At 32.8% G+C, this 23,429-nt stretch overlaps 3 protein-coding genes across 3 annotated transcripts; 2 read left to right on the top strand and 1 right to left on the bottom strand.

Moving 5' to 3' along the window:
* The first annotated feature begins 1,517 nt into the window (after positions 1-1,517).
* On the top strand, positions 1,518-2,216 carry LOC106430196 (probable LRR receptor-like serine/threonine-protein kinase At1g12460). Its single transcript, XM_013870967.1, has 2 exons — positions 1,518-2,024; positions 2,109-2,216. Exons 1-2 carry the CDS (start codon positions 1,518-1,520, stop codon positions 2,214-2,216), a joined length of 615 nt encoding a protein of 204 aa, XP_013726421.1.
* An 844-nt stretch (positions 2,217-3,060) lies between these two features.
* LOC106430236 (probable aminotransferase ACS10) lies at positions 3,061-5,267 on the bottom strand. Its single transcript, XM_013871001.3, has 4 exons — positions 4,431-5,267; positions 4,251-4,355; positions 4,005-4,165; positions 3,061-3,932 (listed from the first exon to the last, which is right to left on the bottom strand). The coding sequence occupies exons 1-4, from the start codon at positions 4,932-4,934 to the stop codon at positions 3,077-3,079; spliced, it is 1,626 nt and encodes a 541-aa protein (XP_013726455.1). The 5' UTR covers positions 4,935-5,267; the 3' UTR covers positions 3,061-3,076.
* Positions 5,268-17,272: 12,005 nt separating this feature from the next.
* On the top strand, positions 17,273-19,935 carry LOC106430229 (pollen-specific leucine-rich repeat extensin-like protein 1). The gene is made up of 2 exons (XM_013870994.3): positions 17,273-18,448; positions 18,521-19,935. Exons 1-2 carry the CDS (start codon positions 17,363-17,365, stop codon positions 19,679-19,681), a joined length of 2,247 nt encoding a protein of 748 aa, XP_013726448.2. The 5' UTR covers positions 17,273-17,362; the 3' UTR covers positions 19,682-19,935.
* The last annotated feature ends 3,494 nt before the right edge of the window (positions 19,936-23,429 follow it).

Genomic DNA, 23,429 nt, shown 5'->3' with positions numbered 1-23,429 from the left:
GTCGGTAGTAAAACTGGGAACTGTCTAATATTTTTACAAAATAGGATCCACTACGGTTTTGGCTCATTCCTGATTTTTTGGATAATTTCGGATAATATGGATAAAAATATCTAAAATGACTGTAAATAGTTTCCAGAAAAATCTTTATAATATTTATTTGAGAAGTTATTTTTTTATGTGTCGCTCTCATATTAATTTTTAGGATGGTCAGTTACAAAATTAACCTTAATAAATCATAGATTATACATAATTGTCATTATCATTATTTTGTTTCCATTTTCTTAATAAATTAATTATTGGGGTTTAATTTTAATTTCCTTTTTTCTTTTGAATTTTTACAAAACCTACATAAATAATAAAAATGCAATATCTATAAATATGTAGAATATATATATATTACGAATTTTATCTTTTTTCTTCATATTTTATTATACAACATACATAAAAAGGATATATTCTTTATTAACAAAAAAATGAAATAAAATTAAAATATATAGATTTTATACACAAAATTAGTTGCCCAAAATTTGTTTTAAGGTATTTGTCTTTAAAAAGAACAAATACATTTTCAAATATAAAATTTAAAATAAAAATAAATTCAACGAAAAATTAATCAGTTTTTAACCTAATTAAATAATATGTGTAATTATTTTAGATGAATAAATACAACTTATATACTCAAACAACGAAAAATTAAATTAGTCATAATTCTTATACTCAAACTCAGAATCCAAATTAAGTAAATGCTATATTATTACCTAAAATAATCTATTATTATTTATAAATATTTATAAATGGTAATAATTGAAAACTAAAAAATAATCTATTACCATTTATAAATATCTAATTAAGTCAAACGTAATGTATGTAAGAATAAGTGAAAACAATAAGATAACAAATTATTACCATTTAGTTCGGTAAAAAAATTATATATATACATAAGCTTTTAAAAAATATGGTTATGTTTTCAAAACACGGAACCCGTAACATTTTCTTATTTTTTGAATATAACATATATAAAATTATACATAATTTTTCCAAAATATATTATGAATTTATGGCAATAAACTAAACTAAATGCAACCAACACAGTTAATTTGACTTTATCCTATTTAGTTTCACTTAAATAATAGTTTAGTTGGGATGAATAAATGTAATGTAATATATTTAAAAATAATTAATCGATCAAAATGTTTATAAGCAAAGTAAAATACTTGTTAAAAAGTCTTTTGTTTACTTTTCATACATATAAATTACAACACGGTTTTGAAACTCAAACTTAAAAAAAATAAAAAAATTATTATAAATTATATATTTTGTCAATATTTATTCTTGTGCATGAACACAGGAAAATCAACTAGTTCGAAATAAGTAACTTGCCAAGAATATACCATGAATTCTGCTGAGACAAATGATTGGAAGAAGTCTTTTGTGTTAAGTTGTCATTGTTATTACCGTTGCTTCTTTCCACGGCTATTAACCTTATTATTTAAATTTAACTATGTGTCTGTGATTGGATGGCACAAGACGTTCCGTGGATTTCTAAAAGACCCGAGTTCGAATCTACTGCTAATTCAGATAAACACGGCGCGTGGCCAGCAGAGCTTTTCACATTCTCTCCGGGAAAAGGTTTACCTTTTCACATTCAGTTGATTCTCTCTGAGTTTGTCCCAAATGGAAGTTTTTACGATCATCTACACTACCAAAGAAGTAGCCATGGAAACACTGAGTTTAATTGGCAAAGAAGATTTGAAGTTGCGTTAGGAACTGCAAAGGCTCTTTCTTTCCTTGACGAGAGGTACCAGGCTAAGCTATCAGATTACGGTTTGGAAAAGTTTTTTAGCTTCGGTTTGACCAAGTTCCACAATGCGGTTGGGTACATAGCTCCAGAGCTAGCTCGTCGTCTTAGGGTGAGTGAAAAATGTGATGTTTATAGCTACGGTGTGGTTCTTCTTGAGCTTGTTACAGGTAGAAAACCGGTGGAGTCTCCATCAGAAAAGGAGGTTTTGATCTTGAGGGATCATGTAAACGATTTGTTGGAAACCGGCTCGGCTTCTGGTTGTTTTGACAGTAGATTGAGAGAGTTTGAATAGAATGAACTGATTCAGGTGATGAAGTTAGATTTAGTTTGCACGACGGAGAATCCAGGGAAGAGACCGAGCATGGGAGAGGTTGTGAAGATTCTTGAGCTGATCAGAAATGGAATGAGATCATGAGAAAATTGTACAGAGTTTTAAGTTCATTCATTCTATTGTGATTTGGTATGTTCCGGTTAGCTGAAATTGTATTCTTTTTCCAATAGGAAATTATAAAAGATTGATTCTTTGGTCTAGGTTGGCCACATTAGAGGAACTCTACCATACCGAACCAAAAAAACAAAATGAAATCAAATTTCATGTATCTGAACATGTATCTGAACGGATCTTTTATTTCTGGAACCGGAAAATCGAAATAGAACCAAAACGAAGTCGAGTATATATCTAAAATAAAAATTAAACTTAGTTTCTCAGCCAAATATCTTTAAGAATTTTTTTTTGGAACACAATCTTAAAAATATTATTTATAGATCAAATTGCGCAATAAACCAAAATATTTTTTTCAATCAGAAATATTTGAAATTATTCAAACTGTTTTAATATTTTTATCTGAACAAATATTTAACCTGAAAACTCCTATTATCTTGTATTTTTACCAAAATTATCCAAAAAACTTGGAACTGAACTGGGATTAAAATGCACCTAAATCTTTTCGGATATTTACCAAACCAAATAAATTTTGTAAATATTCAAACAGTTTATATTTTTTTTGTCAACTAATAACAGTTTATAAATTTCTACAGTCGAAAAAACCTCTGAAAAAAACTGAGATACCCAAAACCAAAACCGAACGCCCAAGCTTACTTTTGTCGATATTGATAGTAAAATTGGTAAAGGTTGCAATAACCGAAGCATCTCTTACCTTAAACTGATCCTGAATTGGCTTCAATTGCAAATTCACAGGCTTACATTTTCTGGTTTAGTCAATATCAATCCAAATTCGGGTTGAGAACAGATAATCAAATATCAAAAAATCAATTTTACGATTTACAAGTTTCACAAACTTTCCTAATACGGTTCATAACTACAGGCACATCTGTCTCTGACAAATTACTGAAACAAAGCCTAAACCAACCCGGTTCAATGCAATGGCAACAAGATCCTGGTATTACATTGATCTTGCCAATGTTCAAGAGCTTGTTCCACAGCTCAATCTCACCTTTCTCACTGTAAGAGGACATAAACCCTCTCATATCCACCCAACAGAAGAACCCACCACTGCTTCTCGTGCACTCAATCCCTAACTCTTTTAACCCCTTGACAAGCTCCGTGTAGACTCTCATCAACCTCTCCCGGTTGGTTTTCACAAACCTCTGAACAAACTTGGGGCTTGAGATTGCTGATATGAGCAAATGCTGTGTAGGAGAAGAGACCGGAGATAGCGTTGTGAGCTTTCTTGAAGCGGATAGAACACTCTCGTTGAATGAGTAGATAGCTGCGGTTCTAAGTCCCGGGAAGGACAAGTCTTTCGAGAGGTCGTAGATGATATGAACTCTTTCTCTGTCCACATTCTCCTCTGTGTCAACTATCTCAGCCATGCTAACAAACTCTCCTCCTTCTTCGTGGACCGACCCAGCGAAGACTTCGTTTGAGATGATATGAATGTTCCTCTCGCGGGCAAAGTCCAGAAGCGCATAGAGATTCTCTCTGGTCAAGAGAGTCCCCGTGGGGTTCCAAGGGTTTGAGATTATGACGCCGCGGATTTTAACACCTCGTTTCTTGGCTAGGTAGAACCCTCGATCAAGAACAAGCATTGATATGTTGAAGTTATCAGCGCTTCTACAAGGAACGTGTATGAGATCCACTCCCGTTCGCCATTTAACATCCCTATCGTATCTGTACACAACAGAACATCCCCTTCAGCATTGTCTGGTTAAACAGTAGAGAGTTTAAGAACTAAAACCTTACCCTGGTGAACATGGTGTAGGAACGAGGAAGGCGTTTCCGGAATCAGCTAAGCAGAAGGAGAGAATCTCTATGGCAGAGGCTGCACCAGAAGTTAACACTAGCTGTGATGGATCGAAAGAAACAGAGTTCTTGGTTGCTTCAGACATGAATCCTGCAACAGCCTGTTCATAATCCAGACAATTTCTCTCAAGAACACGTGAAAACATACTTGTAAGTATTAAGACAAAAAGGGTACAAGGGTAAAACCGTTTTGAGTTCAATAAGTCCATGACAAGGCTCGTAAGAAGCAATGCCACTCATACACAACCCATCCGAGATTGCTTCTCCTGGATCCTCTGAAACCCAATCCATCTGTTACAAAGAAAGAGACAGCCAATCACAAAAAGGTGCAAACTTTATTGAAGGGTTTTGGTTTAAAGTTTAAACCTTTGTGGTGTGAGCTGAACCGAGTTCGATAACTCCGTCCGGGTTACCTGACTCATCATACGGATCCTCTTCGACCCGTTTCTGACCCACGTGGTACGGCGAGTCACCTCCCTTGATTACACAACTAGCACGACCCGAAACGGAAGCAGCTCCACCGGAGAGTCTCGGGGAGAGGAGAATCCGAGAGAGAGAACGAGGCAAACTCGCAAGCTCCGTGAGGTTCCCAACGGACTGCGACCGGGTCGGATCCGGGGAAGCCGAATCAGAATCCGGATTTGGGATTGGTTCGCCGGAGTCGGGTTCGTTTTTGCGGTTTCTTTTGAGGTAAAACTGGAGGAAGTAGAAGAAAGCACACGGAATCACAGAGCCTAAGAATAATCCGCCACGGCCTTGAACCACGCCTTGTAACGGAACGATAACCCTCATCGCGGTGGTTCCTCCTCCTCCGCCGCCAGAATTCTCCGATTCGGATTTGGAGCTCCGGTTGGGTTCGGTACGGGTCATTGTCGTAGTGAGGTCAGCATGTTGGGAAGGTGTTTTGGTGTTGAAATCGAAGTCGGAGGGGTTTTTCAGGGTCGGGTTAACGGGTTATGGAGTCCGACGGCCAAGAGATTTGAGAGAAAGAGAATATTCTTCAGATTTAGGTAAAAAACGAAAAATTGATTTTTTTTTTTTTTTGGGGAATCTATTGTGGAGCGTAGAATGCTCTTGTTCGTTCCTTAGTTAAAGGGTTAGGCTTTTTTGGGTCGTTGAGAATTTTGGAGGGAGAGATAAGTGTACGTAAATTACTATTGTACCGTTACTTCTTCTTTTTGTGCAATACTCTTAACTTCTTTTGTTTATTTTTCTTATCAACTGGATCCCTACAATTTTGGATTATCTGAGGATATTGTATTAGATTTTCAGTTTGGAACTCGCTAGGCGCTGCACGTACGCTCGAGTAGCGCCTAGCGATTTATGAAATAATCGGAGATTAATTTTATATGTTTTTATTATAGATATAATTAATGTGTAATGTGTTCAAGAATTTACCATAGTCTAGTGGGTTCGGGAGATTTTATTTCACCTATAGCATGCGGGTTCGAGCTGGTTGGGGGAGTTTTGTTATGTTTTTTTACATTTCTCTTTAATAAACGTTAATTTATGAAACTACCCCCGTCTTCTTCCTTTTACATGTCGAGAACAAACCCTAATTTTGATGTTCTCTGCTTTTTTTCACGATTTTTACGCGTTTTCATTGTTATTTCTTATGTTTATGCCCATTTATGATAGATTTGCAGAGAAAACTATGATTTTGAGCCTCCAATTTAGAAAAAATCGAACTTTTGCGAAGGATCCGAGTTTTTGGGCGAATTGGGGCAAAACGCCACGGTGGCTCCCCGATTTACATTTATTCGCCGAGTAATCGGTCTCAGGCGGCGCTTTTTAGAACAAGGGGTAAAACCAGTCAAGTCTTGAGATGAAAAGGGCAGGATCAGTCAAATTTTTAAAAAGTAATATGATTACTAAATTAAGAAAACTCTTTTTGTTAAATTGTTTATATCTTCAAAATCGTAGACCAATCCAACATAATAATAGCAATATGGAAGTAACTATTTATTCAATGTGCGGTCCAAATGTCTGTTTTGAATTTTCTGAGAACTGTCTCTTTTCTGTTTTTTTTTCTGGGGATATGTAATTGGATTTATATGTAAATATACTGTAAGATTCAGATGTGCGGTCCAAATGGACATTTTTGATTGAACATTGGAGTTAATGAGTGAAACATTGAATAGAGTACCACTGACTATGAATCTGAATCTACAATTATTTGCGTGTTCTATCTTTCCATTGCATTAAAATGGGTTACATGTGAGCTGTAAATTTGAATTTTTCCAAAAGTACCAAACAATCCAAGGCCAAACTCTCATTCGAGCTACGAATATTGGAAATTTACAAGGATGGAAGATGGGAAAAAAACAAATAGCCGGGCAACGGAAGGAAGAGGCTAATACATGTCTTGGCATGAAGCATTCAAATAACAAATGGTTGGTTGATTCTCCAATCAATCCACGCGTTTGACATTTGTCATCCATTTCACCCCATGTTTCTGATTAAATCAGCGACCAGAATGGCTCCACTCAAGGCTTTCCACATAAAAGTTTGCTTAGAAGCAAGCAGTTTACACATCTCAAAGATATTATTTCAACGCAGTTACTGAAGACAGTATGTAACCTTGTACACTTCGTTCTTATTTTGATGACTAGCAAACCAGTTACATGACTTGATCGAATACTACTATCCACTCTTGGTTAATCGCCGGCTCCAAAAGGTATCTTTAGACACCACCGGTTAATTCGCCAAAATGATGGTTAAATCTCCCATTACAAAGACTTCCTCTAATGCTTGAATATTACACCTCCTCATTGGTACATCAGTCAGTTGATTGGCCATCAGATATGCATCAAAACTTGAGTTTTTAATCCATGGCGGTTTGCAAATATCATCCTCCAATCATCTGTCAAAACCTAAATAGATCTACCATCTGTGCATGTTAATTTTTTCCTGAAAAACTATATATGCATTGTAGCTCTCAATAATAATAACTGGTAATACTTTCTACAAATATATTTGTAAGCTCAAGTTTCCAAGAATTTAATAAAAGTAGCAACATCTATATTATTAAAAGAGAAGTATCCATTTGAAAATGTTCTTACTTCATTAATTAAACTCCCTTTTTTTTGCTTGTCTTTTTCAGTTGCATTTATGAAATATCCTAAAACGAATAAAACTGCATAATTTATTACTTGTCTTTTCAGTTACATTAATGAAATATGCTTAAATGAATTTAAACTTCCTATTTGATTGTTTGTCTTTTTCAGTTACCTTAATGAAATATCCTTAAATAAATTTGGACATAATGTCATTTAATCAACCAAAAAAACTCATGAGTTATCCTTACGTGCATAATTTTAATAATAGAGATTTTAAAAAACGTGCATCATTAAAATGTTACCTAAAACATGCAGAACTAATATATAACATGCATCAATAAAACTAAAATTTGACTCACACAATTGTACGGATATTATTTTCAGTTGATTAAATTTAAAAATAATTATTTATCCAAAAAATATTCAAGAATGACTATGTTTTTAAAAAATAATATGGTATTATTTTCTCATAACTCATTTGTCATTTGATAAATTGTTAGAAAGAAAATTTTAGCATAATATAACTCAGTTGTCATTTGCTAAATTTATGGTATTTATTTATATTTTTATTATTTAATTATAATATTTTCATTTTATATTTGAAAGATAAATGAATTTTCTTTCAAACAATATTTTTGTAAATGTAAAAAAATAATCAATTAAAATTGTTATTATCATTGAATATCATTATTTTTAACATAATTTGAGTTTTCGTTTACATCAAAACTTATCATATTTTAGGATAATTTTAATTTAAAATGTAATTTTCATATTTTTCATACAAATTCTAAAAATATTTTTAAAATATTTTGTTATAATTGTTAAAAAATATTGAATTGCATTTCAAATAAAAAGGTAAAGATATTAAAAATATTTTAATTAAAATATGTAAAATTTAATATAGTTTTAAGGAAATGGTCAAAATAAAAAAAAATTACACATAAAATAATTATGATTTTTGTTAACTGGGCGGATCATTATTTATATGATATCGCACACCAAAGAAAAATTTATGTTTTTAAAATTATCTAATTAACTCTATACTCATTTTTTTTATATTTTTTATATGATATCACACATTCATAAAAAAAATAGATAGTTTAAGATGTAAAAAAAAAATATTTACTTAATGAATATAATATGAACGAATATTACAAATACATCATTTAATAAAATAAATAATTAAAAACTGAAAATTCATATCCGCGCTGGGGTCTAGTAATAAAATTATTTCTCTTTTCAGGAAAAAGTAAATGAATTTTTAATATTAGAATCAAAATTTAAAACTTGTATAGAGATCCCAGCTGGCAAGTAGATAGTATTCTTTCGTATCATTTCTTATATGGTCGATAACGTAGATGGGAATTAAAATAGTGTCCTTATATTTCTCTCCAAATTGCATAAGCCACAAATTTGGCAGGAGCTATAAGGGCTATCCTTTGTATACATTTGATTCGTAAAGAACAAAAATATATTTGCTTTCTTATAAAAAAATAATGCGAGACACAAGTTGATAAGTAGAACAAATGGATTTGGCTTGGTGTGTGTTTCCGCCTCAAGTTGAGAAAGGCTAAGGTTTTGGTCGTTATATATCATGAATCTTCATCATGTGGGCTCCTCACTTGTTCTAATTGGGTTTAAAATAATCATGGCCACATGATTATTACATCTAAGTACTAAACCCTATCATGTGTTAAGTTTAAGAAACTCAAGACTGCGAGATACCAAATCATATCACTTTTCAAGAAACATAGAGGTGTTATAAATTAGTATATTTTGTATTGTATCCGTGAACCATGTGGGTAAACCGTAAAGCTAGAGATGTATACACACGCATATTCCCTCGTTCACATAGAAACTAACAAGCATTGGTATTTGGGTCTTTAGGTGAGGTTCGATCGGTTTTTTATTGGGACTGAATATTTGGGTAGATAAATTCTGAACCCATTTAGAATTTACTGTATGTTGTATGTGTTTCGACTTCGGTTTCATGCCAGTTCATATCAATTTTGGGTTGTTTGAATGATTGAATCTCAGTTTTTGGGTCTGTTCAAATGTTTAAAACCCGAGATATACCTTAAACTTGAAAGTATCTTTGAACATCAAAATTAATCAGAAAATCCAAAAACAAAAACAAGAAATAATCACCTAAACACCTGAGTATATATATACCCAAAAATCTGGAAAACTAAAAAATCTTATTTGAGGAGCATTATATATAACTAACTTTTACTTCATGTGTTTATTACATGTGTGTCATTTTCTACGTGTCAACACCAGAAGCTCTTTCACTTCATATATTCAAAAACACTTTCTTAACTAGACTAATTACAAAATTTGTCATTGCTCATTACATTAAAAAGAGGGTATATACTATAAGTTTATTGTCTCACAACAAAATTTAACCTGCGCCCTGCTTCCTACGCTTCAATTAGAAACGCTTGCATCTTTAAATACGTAGAGATTTTATTGCCATAACCTGAGATTCTTCCTAATGATTGATTTCAATATGGCAATTCGTTATATAGTCTGACTTAAGCCAACTTACTACGCATCTTTATATAGCAATTCGTTATATAGGCTGACTTAAATATTAATGCATTTCTATATAGTTATACTACATAAAATTCATTGTGTATGTATATATCTACATATCTACTTATATATACGTTGCTGCAACTCTTCTCCGTATTAGATAAATATACAAATCACAATCGCAATATTCAAGAATTATTACATAATCGCAAAATCTTATAGATATATACGTACACTTTTTTATAGAAAGGTCTCCAAGTTTATGTTTTTTTTTCTAATGCCAATGTTGTTATGGCTTTTGTATGCCATACTATATACATGTTAATTATGTTTACTTTTATGATTACATGATTTAAAAATATATCATGCGTAGCCTACTTACCTTCTTCTAATAAAAAAGAAAATATATTTATCATCAATTGCATATATATTAAGAAAGAAAATCACAGGCATCCATAGTTTATATAGTTATTACTTTTTCTGTACACATATCATTAGAATCAAGTTTACATATAACCTTTACTACGTGCCGTATATTTCGAAAGTATATATATAATGTAGTGACTTAAAATCTGTGTGTCAAAGCTAAATTAAAAGAATAGTCTTAATGATAATTTATCGTAGTTTCCTAATTTTGTAAATAAATAATTTTCATAACTAGAAGTTTGCGTGTTGTCCAAATTCTTCGGAGAAAAATCATCTTTATGACTGTTTTAAATATCCTAGATTTAAGTTATTTAATTTTCTTTTATTATCTTATGAAACTAATAAAACTTCGATAACTAAAAACAAAAAGCAAGATTTAGTTAATCATATTGACTCCATATAGGGAGCAAGTTACCAAAAAGTAACCAATCAAGAAAATATCTAGACCCATTCGTATAGCATGTTAGTTTTTTTTTTGAATTTTTCAAATCAATGGTTTTGGTTTACATAATTAATCAAAGACAATGTTTATTAGTTGTCTATAGCAACTATCCTTTATTATATAACTAGGATAAGATCAGCGCCTTGCGCATGGTGAGTTTATTTGTATATATTATCAATAGTTTTTTTAATATATGTGATCATTTTATTTATATATATAAAATATTTTTTGTTGTTATTATATAATTCCTTTCCGATAGATCGGATCAATTTTTATAAAAAATAATGGAACAAAACTATAATTAATACATCATGGGTTGATCGGATTGGACATTAAATAAATTATGACATAAAAACCTTATTTTTTCCATCGAACACATTCTTGAAAAAAGTGATTAGTATTGTTTTCACAGTTGAATTATTTTGATTTTTATCTTCCATATGGTTTTGAAAACTTTCAAATCAACCATCGAATTGATACATGTCATTTTAATGTTTTTAGTCGTATACTTAAGGAAAACTTACATTTTTGTAATTTAAAGTCGTTTTAAAAAATTCAAAATATAACATCTAAGAAAAAATCTAACATATAAGAAAAATCTAACATATAAGGTGTCCTCATTTTTTTATTTCAAAGTCGTTTTTTAAAAAAAAAAACATATAAGGTTTCCTCATTTTTGTAATTTAAAGTCATTTTAAAAAATTCAAAATATAACATATAAAAAAAATCTAATTTTTTATTATATGGTTAATGTGATTGTTTATTTTTTTATTAATATAAAACTAAACAAAATGAAGAAGAATGCAAAAATTGTTATCAAATATTTATCATTCATAATCATTAATTGTCATATATATGTAAATCATATTAGGTAATTTCGTAGCTTTTATTTAGGGAACAAATACACACTTCTTATATTTTAGGTTAATATAATGTTCTCTAGTGGACATTAAACAAATTATGACATAAAAACCTTATTTTTTTCCTCGAACACAATTTTGAAAAAGTGAATAGTATTGTTTTCACAGTTGAATTATTTTGACTTTTAACTTACATATGTTTTTGAAAGCTTTCAAATCAACCATCGAACTGATACATGTCATTTTAATGTTTTTAGTCGTATACATAAGGAAAACTTACATTTTTGTAATTTAAAGTTGTTTTAAAAAATTCAAAATATAACATATAAGAAAAAATCTAACATATAAGGTGTCCTCATTTTTGTATTTTAAAGTCATTTTAAAAAAAAATAACATATAAGGTTTCCTCATTTTTGTAATTTAAAGTCATTTAAAAAATTCAAAATATAACATATAAGAAGAAATCTAAATTTTTATTACATGGTTAATGTGATTGTTTATTTTTTAATAATATAAAATTAAACAAAATGAAGAAGGATGAAAAAATTGTTATCAAATCTTTATTATTCATAATCATTAATTGTCATATATATGTAAATCATATTAGGTAATTCTGTACCTTTTATTTAAGGAAAGAAAACACACTTCTTATATTTTAGGTTAATATAATGTTCTCTAGTGGACATTAAACAAATTATGACATAAAAACCTTATTTTTTCCAGCGAACACATTCTTGAAAAAAAGTGAACAGTATTGTTTTCAAAGTTAAATTATTTTGACTTTTATCTTCCGTATGGTTTTGAAAGCTTTCAAATCAACCATCGAATTGATACATGTCATTTTAATGTTTTTAGTCGTATACTTAAGGAAAACTTACATTTTTGTAATTTAAAGTCGTTTTAAAAAATTCAAAATATAACATATAATAAAATTCTAACATATAAGAAAAATATAACATATAAGGTGTCCTCATTTTTTGTATTTTAAAGCCGTTTAAAAAAAATATATAACATATAAAGGTTTCCTCATTTTTGTAATTTAAAGTCATTTTAAAAAATTCAAAATATAACATATAAGAAAAAATCTAATTTTTTTATTTTATGGTTAATGTGATTGTTTAAGTTTTTTTAATAATATAAATTTAAACAAAAATGAAGAAAGATGCAAAAATTGTTATCAAATCTTTATTTTTCATAATCATTAATTCTTGTATATATGTAAATCATATTAGGTAATTCCGTAGCTTTTATTTAAAGAAAAAATACACACTTCATATATTTTAGGTTAATATAATGTTCTCTAGTGTTATATAATTATAGAATAATGTGACACCATTAGATTAAACTATATTTTATATTAGATGCTTTAGAATTCTTTGAAATAGAATTTAGAAGGCATTTAGAGTGCCACCTAGGATTTGATTTTTTTTTTTAATTAATACAAAATTAAGGTTATAATTTTTCAAATGCTTCTCAATTAATATATAGGGGATTAAGAAATCAATATATTTGCAGAAACAAAAGTATTTAAATAATATTCTTCATTTAATCCATTATGTGTTGAATATATTCTGGATTTATAAAAGGAAGTTTCGGTTAAACCCGGCTATTAGAATATTTACTTGCAAATGAAGATTAAAAAAATATATGAGAATTCAATTCGGATCTTCTTAGTACAATTGATGATCAATTATTCTCTGTAAATAAGGAACAAACAAAGTTCTGTTTTCCAATTAACTTAAACGCATTTATTATTTTTTTATTCTAAATACTAATTGTCAAACAGTTTATACAATTTTTGCGCCATGGGTAGTCAGACTATGTTGGCAGAAATGAGTCTTCTCAAACCATTGCTTCCGATTCGTGTTAAAGTTACCTGCAAGGGGAAGACAGAAGTTGGATCAAGGTTCCAGAAATCGGAATTAATAATAGAGGATGAGAAAGTAAGCTATATTGTAAGCTATATTTATCGTTCAAATTTGCCACTATTTTTTTTGTTTTTCTCTTAAGTATTTTTATTTCTTTTGAACAGGGAACCATCATTCAAGCAACACTCTTTAGGGATTTGGATGCTTCAACTGAAATACCATTGGAGGAAGGTCAAGGTTCCAGAAATCGGAATTAATAATAAGCAATGAGAAAGTAAGCTATATTTATCGTTCAAATTTGCTACTATTTTTTTTTTGATTTTCTCTTAAGTATTTTTATTTCTTTTGAACAGGGAACCATCATTCAAGCAACACTCTTCAGGGATTTGAATGCTTCAGCTGAAATACCATTGGAGGAAGGTCAAGGTTCCAGAAATCAGAATTAATAATAGGCGATGAGAAAGTAAGCTATATTTATCGTTCAAATTTGCCACTATTTTTTTTTGTTTTTCTCTTAAGTATTTTTATTTCTTTTGAACAGGGAACCATCATTCAAGCAACACTCTTCAGGGATTTGGATACTTCAATTGAAATACCATTGGAGGAAGGTCATTGCTATGAAATTAAAAATTTCGTACAAACCCCTCCATCCGAGTGTATCCGTTTGACAAAGAACCGATACCATATTAATCTCAACAACTCCTCTTTCATTTTGGAGATCGATCCATTTTTGAAGTCCATCTTTTATAGTTTTCCAAACTTTGACGACCTCTACCGTGGATTCGCCCATCCTAAATTTTCTAGAGAAAATTGCTGAAACGGAACATAAAAACAACATAGTTGTCCCTATGGTATAAAATCATATTTGTTCATTTATTCTCTCTTTTACCCTTTCCATTTCTGAAATTTAATGAAATAAATAGTTTTATGAATCCAAAAAAATATTAAAAATATAAACAATTAATAAAATATCTATATACAAAAACACATAATTTTTTTTGGTTAAAAAACTTGATAAATAAAATTTTAAAATTACGTTCTACTAAAAGTAGAATTCATCTTCTACGGAAAATTGGTTAGTAGAAAACGAATTCCAGAATAAACAAGTCCATCTACTTTTTTTAGAAGAAACAATCTAAAAATTATTAAAATTCTAAATATGGAGAATGCGAATTCTACTAATTGTAAAGATTACTACTTTTCTTTTGAATGCAGTTTCTACTTTTATGAAGTATTCTAAAATTCCGAGTATGCGAAATCTAAACTTAACACAAACGTCTACAAAAAGTAGAATTTTTTTCAGAATTTTTGTCATGGTTCTACACAGTGTAGAAGGTGCCTTCTACGGATAAAAACTCAGTTTTTCCGAAAATTAAAGAAGTTTCAGTTAAGAAAATATTCTAAAAATATTATAATTTCCTAAAACGTGTCCTGGTCGATTTTCTTTGTCAAAATATATATAAAAAAAATGGTTTTGGCTTTTGTTCTTCATCAATCTATGATTTCTCCATAGTTTGTCTTGTGATTTTCAAAAACTCTTGTTCTATGATGCATATTTATACAATATGTGGTGTTTGGGAATTTAGTGTAAGCACATGATGGGTTTTTTGGCTGATGATAATTGGGGTAGACTACTGTTATTGGAATCAAGCTCTACCTTAGAGGATTTTAAAAAATAGTTTTGGAGGATTTTAGAAACTAAATGCAATTAGGTTACGGGATATTTTTGATATGTGTCTTGTGTTCTTTTTTGTTAAATTGTTTTTACATTTTTTTTCCTTTCTAAAACATTATGGGATTACCTTTTTTTTATCTTTTTCCATTAAACTTTTTAAAAATGGTTTTAATTTATGTTTAATTTGATTAAGGAAAGGTTAATTTTGGGATTATAAAAAATATTATGCTATAGGGACAACTTAGTGATGGTTTTATACCATAGGGACAACTATATTGTTTTTTTGTGCTGTTTTGGCAATTTTCTCAATTTTCTATTGGTATGTTTCTTATTCGATATAATTTACACCTACAATATTCAAGTTAGAAAGTTTCCGTAAATATGCTCATATTTCTTCATGACTGTCTAAATGTGGGTTATTTTTATTTAAAATTACTAGATATTTACGGTGTTGTAGTAGGAGTTGGATTTCTCGAAGAATATATGACATAACCTACTCAGGGAACAATGGTTACATCGACCATAAAATACGTTTCTTTGTCCAAAACATGGAGTAAGTATTTCTTTGAGATTTTATCAAAGTGTCGATGCTAAAAATTAATTTCGCAGAGAAATGGGTAGACTTTAATTCTGATGAGTTGTGTCACCTGTGTCCTATCAAATAATTCTTATTTAAGAACCAAGAGGACGGATCCTACAAACGAAAAGCTCAAGGCAAAGAGGTCTCTTATCCCCCTTTATGTTTATCTTGTGCATTGAAGCACTGATCTTCCTACTCAAAGGAGCGGAAGAATAAAAGCTAAATTTTGGACTTCGTATTGCTAGAGCAAGTCCCCAGATTTTGCATCTCACATTTATAGATGATAACCTCTTTTATGTAAAGGAGAAGTGAGGCAATTTGCTGAGATTCTATATATCCTTAACATAAACGATGTTCATCAGGTGGAAATAAAGTGGATCAACCTTTGTAAAGAGATATGTGATGTCGTGTTTCCTACTTACGCAAGACATTATTGAGAAATTTAAAAGTGAGATTTCAAAATTTTTAGATATTTTAAATATGTTTTTATAATTTACATGTATGAAAATTAATTAGAAGATTATAGTAAATAATTTTAAAATTGATCTTAATTCGACATTTGATATTAAGTATAAAAATCCATATGGATTTAGTAATTTATTTTGTAAGTATATTGGATTTCAACAATTCATCTTTATTGAACCACATATATTTTTGTTATAGTTAGGCTAAAATCTTATAAATATTGTTAGTATCATTTTTGTTTGATTATTCATCTTATATTTTGAAATACATTTTATAAAATTATATTATGTGATATATGTTTTTTTAAACTGAAATAAAAAGAGGAAAATATGTGCTCGAGAAGGTCTCCCAATTCCTGGGCAGCACCATTGACTTGCGCTTAGATTAGTTAATTCATTTTGGTACCCTAATGACACCACAAATAGAATGCAGGTAAATGACAGATGCAACCATCGATTCTTTCGAGAATTTACTATTACCAAGTCTTGTACTTTTCAGTCATTTTAGTCACTATTTATTTGAGCTATATTTTGTTCTAAATGGAGATCTGGATCCGAGCTAATTATATATTTGTAAAATATTAAAATATAATTCTATTTATATAAGTACAATATACATAATTTTATATTAAATAAATAAAATTTTAGTTTTATTAAATTTCAACAAATTTTAACGGTAAATAAATTATTAATTGTTAGTTTTAAATTATTTAAAAAAAAAAAATCCAGATCCGGATATCCACGAGTATTCGGATTTTAGTCAGGATATCCTAATTCCGGATATCCGGATAGCAATTTTATGAATTCCATGGATCTGGATATCCTAAAATACCTTAGATATCTGATCCGTCTCATCCCTACCTGACAGCCAATAAAGAAAAGTTTTTTCAATTTACAAAAAAAAAAAAAAAAGTTTTTTCAAATAATGTTATCAAGATTATAAGATATTTTCTATTTTGAAAATTTAATATTTTTGGTATTTCCAAATAAATAAATATTATTTATTAAAGTTAATGTAAAAATAATAAAGACATTGATTATAATAAGTTTAGTTCATTAATGATATTTAAATAATTAACTACTATGAAGATTAACATGTGCGGGACATGTATGAAATTTAGATAAAATTTGCAAATCTGATCGGCTTGAGTTTTCTGAGTCCAGCACAATAAACTAACTTCCAGTTAAACGTGTTCACTGTTCAGTGTCCAACAGCATTTGGGCCTTGAAACCCAAAAGCTAAAAACCATAAAAGCTGTGTATCATTTATCAATTAAACTATATACTCTACAAGGGAAAAGAGACATTCACATTTCCACTGAAGAAACTAACCAAATCCCAAATCTCTCTCTCTCTCTCTCTCAAAGTCTTCCCACTGTTTAAAAAAAAATGATGAGCGGCGGAGGTAACGGAGGAGGAGGAGGAGACGCCGAACGTTGGCTAATCACTGCGCAGAAGCTTCTTTTATCCGGCGACCTAAACGGCTCCAAAACCTACGCGATCCGCGCATGCGAGGCGGATCACTCCCTCGTAGATCCCGCCGAGCTTATCCTCGCCGTCGCCGACACTCTCCTCGCCGGCGAATCTCGTATCCGAGCCGATCTCCCCGACTGGTACGCCGTCCTCCGCCTCGTTCGCCTCACTCACAACCCCGAACTCGTCGCCACTCAGTACAGCAGGCTCGCCGTGCTTCTCAACCCTAGCCGGAATCGGTTTCCATACTCCGATCAGGCCTTCAGGCTCATCTCCGACGCGTGGTACGTCCTCTCCGATCCTTCTAGGAAGGCATTGTACGATCGGGAAGTTCATCTGAGTCAGTTTGGGCAGTTAGGTCAACTAGGGTTTCAGCTTCTGAATCAGCCGCCACAGTCTCCTCAGCATCAAGAGGAGTCTCCTCAGCATCAAACGGTGTCGTATCAGAGCCAGCAGTTGCCGTTTCAGCTTCACCAGCACTCGCATTTCGCTCAGCCTCCTCAGCAGGTGATGCAGTCTCAGCCGTTGCAGCAGTTTGGTCAGGAGCAGAGTGAGATGATAAGGAGTGGTGGTTCGAGTAGTAGTAGTGGTAGAGACTGGAGACTTCCCGTGGAGGAAGAACGGTCTATCAACTTGAACACTGCGACGGAAAGGGTGCAGCCTAGTCGGCGTTTTCATGATCAAGAACGGTCTTCTAGTGGTAGGTCTTATGAGGAGGCGTCGTCTCAAATGGCGCCTCCTTCAACTGATCTCACTTGGTCGTCTAAACCTACTCCAACGTCTGAGCCTATAGCCTTGCAATCCTCTGGACAGTTTCAGCCACCTAGGTCCAATCAAGCTGCTCAACTCTCGCTGCTGTCTTTGGTTTCTGATCAACCTTCTGTGTCTCAGCCAAACCGCTCGGCTCAGACACATTCGGTGTCTAAACCGCAGCCTGTCTCTAAGCTGTTCCCAATGTCTCAGCCATCTTCTAACCCTCTTGCAGGGACGGGTCTTCGTGAGGTAAAAAGAGAAACCTTTAGTAATGTAGACATCTTTCATGTATATGAACTAAAGTATTGTTTTTTCATGTAGGCACCGAGGCCTTTTGCTGCGTCTAAGCCCTTCTCTGGGTCTCAGTCATCACAAAAGTCTAAGCCTTTTGCTGCGTCTCAGCCACCAACGAACTCTAAGCCATCTGCCGTGTCTCAACGATCATTGAACTCCAACCCATTTCCGGTGTCTGAGCCGCCGCGGACTTCTAATCCATTTCCAGCTTCACAGCCAACACAAAACGCCAAGGCATCGCCGCTATCTCAGCCACAACAGACATCATCTAACCCATTTCGGGTATCTCAGCAACCACCTACCTCTAGGCCAATCCCGGTATCTCAACCTCAGCCACAGCCACAGCCACCACCGACATCATCCAATCCATTTATGGTATCTCAGCCAACCACAGCTTCTAAGCCATTGCCGGTATCTCAGCAGCCTTCAACGTCTAAGCCAATGATGGTGACTCAGCCGCCACAACAGGCATTTCAATCACAGCCACCTGAAGCCTCTGGTGGGCCCTCTACACTGCCTCCTATCTTCAATTCAACTCAATCATTCCAGCAACCTCCGGTCTCTACTACTCCACCTTCGGTTCCAGCTGTCTCCACTACTCCCTCTCCAGTTCCAGTGGCCTCTACTAATCCATCTCCTCCTCAGCCAACGGGGGTCCCTAACCAATCCCAACATACTGAACAGACTCCGAGTTCAGATTCTATCCCGAAGGTTCCAAGTTTCTGGACGACTTGTCCATACTGCTTCGTGCTTTTCGAGTATCCCAACATGTACGAGGAAAGCGTGCTTAAATGTCAAACTAAGAGCTGTAGGAGAGCTTTCCAGGCGGTGAAAGTTCCATCTCCACCACCAGTTACTGAAGAAGATACTTACTATTGCTGTTGGGGTTTCTATCCAATAGGATTCGCAGAGACGGTTAAGATCCCCGACTTACCAAGAGGATTCCCAGTCTACGATATACCAAGAACAGCACCTAAAAAAGCCTCTCGGAAGGTATATTATAATGAAGACGAAGATGATGATGACTACATAGATTCTGATCCTAGTGAGGAAGAAGAAGATGATGATGATGACGATGACTGGCATATGAATGGAACCAAAAGAAGAAAGAATGTGAAGCAGAGTAAGCAGAAGGCATCAACAAAACCGAGACTTGGAAAGCCTCGGAAAGTAATTGTTGTTGATTGAATCAGAAAGGTTTCTGAATGGAGAAGTAAGGCTCCTCACTCTCTCTCTCTCTCGCTGGCCATGTTGTTGTTGTAGTAGTGTAGCGTAATGTTAATTGCTTCCGCAGCTTTTTGTATCTTAATGTTCTCTTTGGTCGCGGCTGTGATTGGTCTTTTTGACTTATTCTTCATGGTTAAGTTTGGAAGCAACGGTGCAGTACTTTGTAATGTTTTGGTTTTCTTTTTTTTGGATTAATGTAGTTTTTGGATGTAGTATTGTTGGCGTAAGATTTTACATGTAGGTTTCGTATTCTATTTTTATGTTCTCTTAGGTCACGGCTGGATAGGTCTTCAACCGATTCAGGGTTCAGGGTTGAGTTTTATAAGCAATGGTGTCAAAGTTTGCTGTGTTTTGATGTCTCTGCTATACCAATTTGATGCATTATAGTTTCAGTTTTGAGAGTTGTTTTTTAAAACTCAAGGTTAGATTTAAATCAGGTTGGTTCAGAATTTTAAATCGTTTTATATTATTCACTATAACCGGTTTAGATCTGAATCAAAATGTAATTTACCATGGTAAAAGCATACCAATGATCATATTATCTTGGGAAAATTCGGTAAAAATGCGACAAACTGTTATGAACCAGATTGTGGATTGCCTATAATGGTGATTTGTAATCTTTCCATTTATCTATGACGGTGTAATCTCATATATAAGAAACTTTTATGTTACGAATAAAGATAGATTTTTCCATTACTTTTATAACACATTATCAGCATGAAACTCTAGATCCCTAAGCTAATACCCAAATCGAAAAATCCTAAAACCCTAACCCTAGCCGGCGATCCGACGAACCCTAAACTCCGATCGCGTCTCTTGTTCCCGCATATGTTCCAGCTCGCGTCCCGATCAGCTTCAGCCCAATGCGTTCCTGATCCTAGCTCAGACGTTCGCGACCCGAGAGCAGCTCCAGCACACGACCTCTTCCTCGTTCGCGACAGCATCAGACAGCTCGCGTCCGACGATCAAGCAACAAAGGACGTCCGCGATCCGATAGAAGCGACTCGATCCATTCCAGCTCGCGTTTCGTTCGTGTCCAGTTCGCGGATCAACTCTTTTGGTGGTCCGATTCAACAATCATCTAAAGTTAAAAGGTGATTCCAAACCTAAGAACCCATAATCGAACATGGATTGATTGATAAAGAATGAAAACCCTAAAACCCTAATCTTTATGAATCAAAACTATAGGGTAATAGATCAAAAATCCTAATTGAGTAAATCGAAGCTCTAAAAGTTCGATACCCTAAACCCTAAATCATGTTCCTACATGATTAAAACCCCAAATCGGTTTTTACAAGTTAAAATCCGATAAACCCAAACCCTAACCCTATATCTATAAACCCTAAATAATATAAGTATCATAATTAATTATACTATAATTATCAAATCACATATTAAAACCCTAATCGAATATTTTGAAATCAAAACTGTTTTCGGTTTTGATCATTGAGGTTTTAAATCTGATTGAATCTGATGCTATGTTGCTAGAATTGTTTGACTGTTAAATTGATAGATTTATTTTCTCATTCTGCTTGGTTAATTGTTCATCTGATTTAAAATTGTTTAAACCGACCAGCCTGTTAAAACATTGATTGAATCCGATAGGTTGCTAGCTTGCTTTGCTTATATAATCCGATAGGTTGATAGATTGATTGAGGTTTACTTGTTTAAAATCCGAATGATCTGATTGCATGATTCTTGAGGTTTAATATCTTCTGCTAGGATTGATAGTTTTTAATCTGATATGTTTTATATAAAAACCCTAAATAATCCGTATGATAGGTTATATTGATCTGATTTGGATGTCTTTGAGAATTGAGAATCCGTATGCTAGGTTGATAGATTCATGATAAAATCTAATGTCTAGAAAGGTGCAGAGAATGATAATCAAAATCCAAATTCGAGGTTACTAAGAAAACCATCCCATACATGGAGATAAGGCCGGCCGGCTCTAAGGTACAGGTACCAAACAATGTAGCTTGGGACGCCAAGCTGCAAAGTATCTGCAAAGTATTAAAGGTCCTGATAATAATGAATCTCAATCGATTATATCATGTCTGGAACATAATGGAACCAATAAGGAATGTCGACATAAGATGATTTATTTGCATACAAGGTAACACTTGAATTTATGAATATAAGCGAGGATCATGAACTCACGTCAATATAAGAGTGCGCACTCGTAGAACATATTCGATTGAATGGAAACGTGGGGTTAAATAGTTTAAGGAAGAAATGCATATTTGGCTATATGATTAAGACGCCATATGATGTTAAAACCAGTGGATGTAAATGGATCTTGTGAGGAATATAAATCGTGAGATATAAAGCTGATGTTGCACAAGGATTCTCATAAAGACCAGTAATAGATCATGAGGAGACATACTCCCATGTGGTGGATGCAACTACTTTTAGATTTCTCATAAGTCTAGCTATATAAGAGAGAAAATTAGACTTGCAGCAAGTTGATGTAGTGACTGCATATTTATATGGTCCACTGGATAATGAAAGTTTGGGTATTGAGCTGAAAGTATAGCAAGTTCTCGAGAACAATATTGATAATCATCAAAGTATATGATCTGAATATCCTAGGAGCCTCTGAATACAATTTCTGAAACAGTTGAATATCTCAAGAAAGAGTTTGAGATGAAAGATCTTGGAAAACAAAGTTTTGTTTGGGATTACAGCTTGAGTACATTAACAATGAAATTCTTGTGCATCAAATAGTATATACAGAAAAGGGTACTCAAGAGATTTAATATGGACCAGTCTCACCCATTATCTAGTACATGGGCGTGAGATCACTTGTTTTGGACACTGATCCATTCAGTCTAAAGGTGGACGATAAAGAAGTCCATTTAGTCCTGAGATTGACGATGCAAAAGTCTTGTTTTAGACACTGATCTGATTGGTCCATAAGAAGGACGACGAAGAAGCCTTTGATTTTGGTTTATTTTATAATAACCATCCCAAAGAGAGGTTATTTGGTTTTGTTGATTTGTTTTCAAACAAGTTATGTTTTACACATGGTGGTACACGCATATCACAGCAACATCATCCAATATTTCGTGTATGTGTATTTGAGGTCGATGACTCAATATGTTCGATCAGACTGTGGCATGGCCGATGGTAAAGAATAACCAACTATCATGTTCGAGGATGAAGCATATTCTGCCCAAGATATTCATCACCCACGGATTGCAGAAAATTGGAGAGGACCAATGGACCTTCAGTAATGTCCAAATCAGAGGGAGTAATGTGTGTTGTACTCTTTTTCCTTCATCATGGTTTTGTCCCAATTGAGTTTTCCTGGTAAGGTTTTAGTGAGGCAACATTAAAGCACATTACAAGCTCTAAATGGTTATGGCATCCAAGGGGGAGTGTTATGAGTCAGATTGTGGATGGCTCATAACCAAGAGATTACGATTTGTAATCTTTCCATTTATTTATGACGGTCTAAACTCATATATAAGGAACTTCTATGTTATGAATAAAGATAGACTTTTCTATTACTTTTATAACACTAAATTTTGTTAAACTTTTTGATATCAAATTCTTTTTGTTATCCAGTTTAATATCCTAACTAATTATTTTTAAAATTACGTCCATTTTAATACCCAAATTTTGTTTATTTTAGTCCAAAATATTTTTATATTTCAAACAAAATTTAAAAATCTATAAGATTTACAAAACAAATCTCAGAAAATTT

The sequence above is a fragment of the Brassica napus genome, chromosome C9 (genome assembly GCF_020379485.1).
Source record: "Brassica napus cultivar Da-Ae chromosome C9, Da-Ae, whole genome shotgun sequence".
NCBI lineage: Eukaryota > Viridiplantae > Streptophyta > Magnoliopsida > Brassicales > Brassicaceae > Brassica > Brassica napus.
This window is presented reverse-complemented; position numbering and strand designations above follow the sequence as displayed.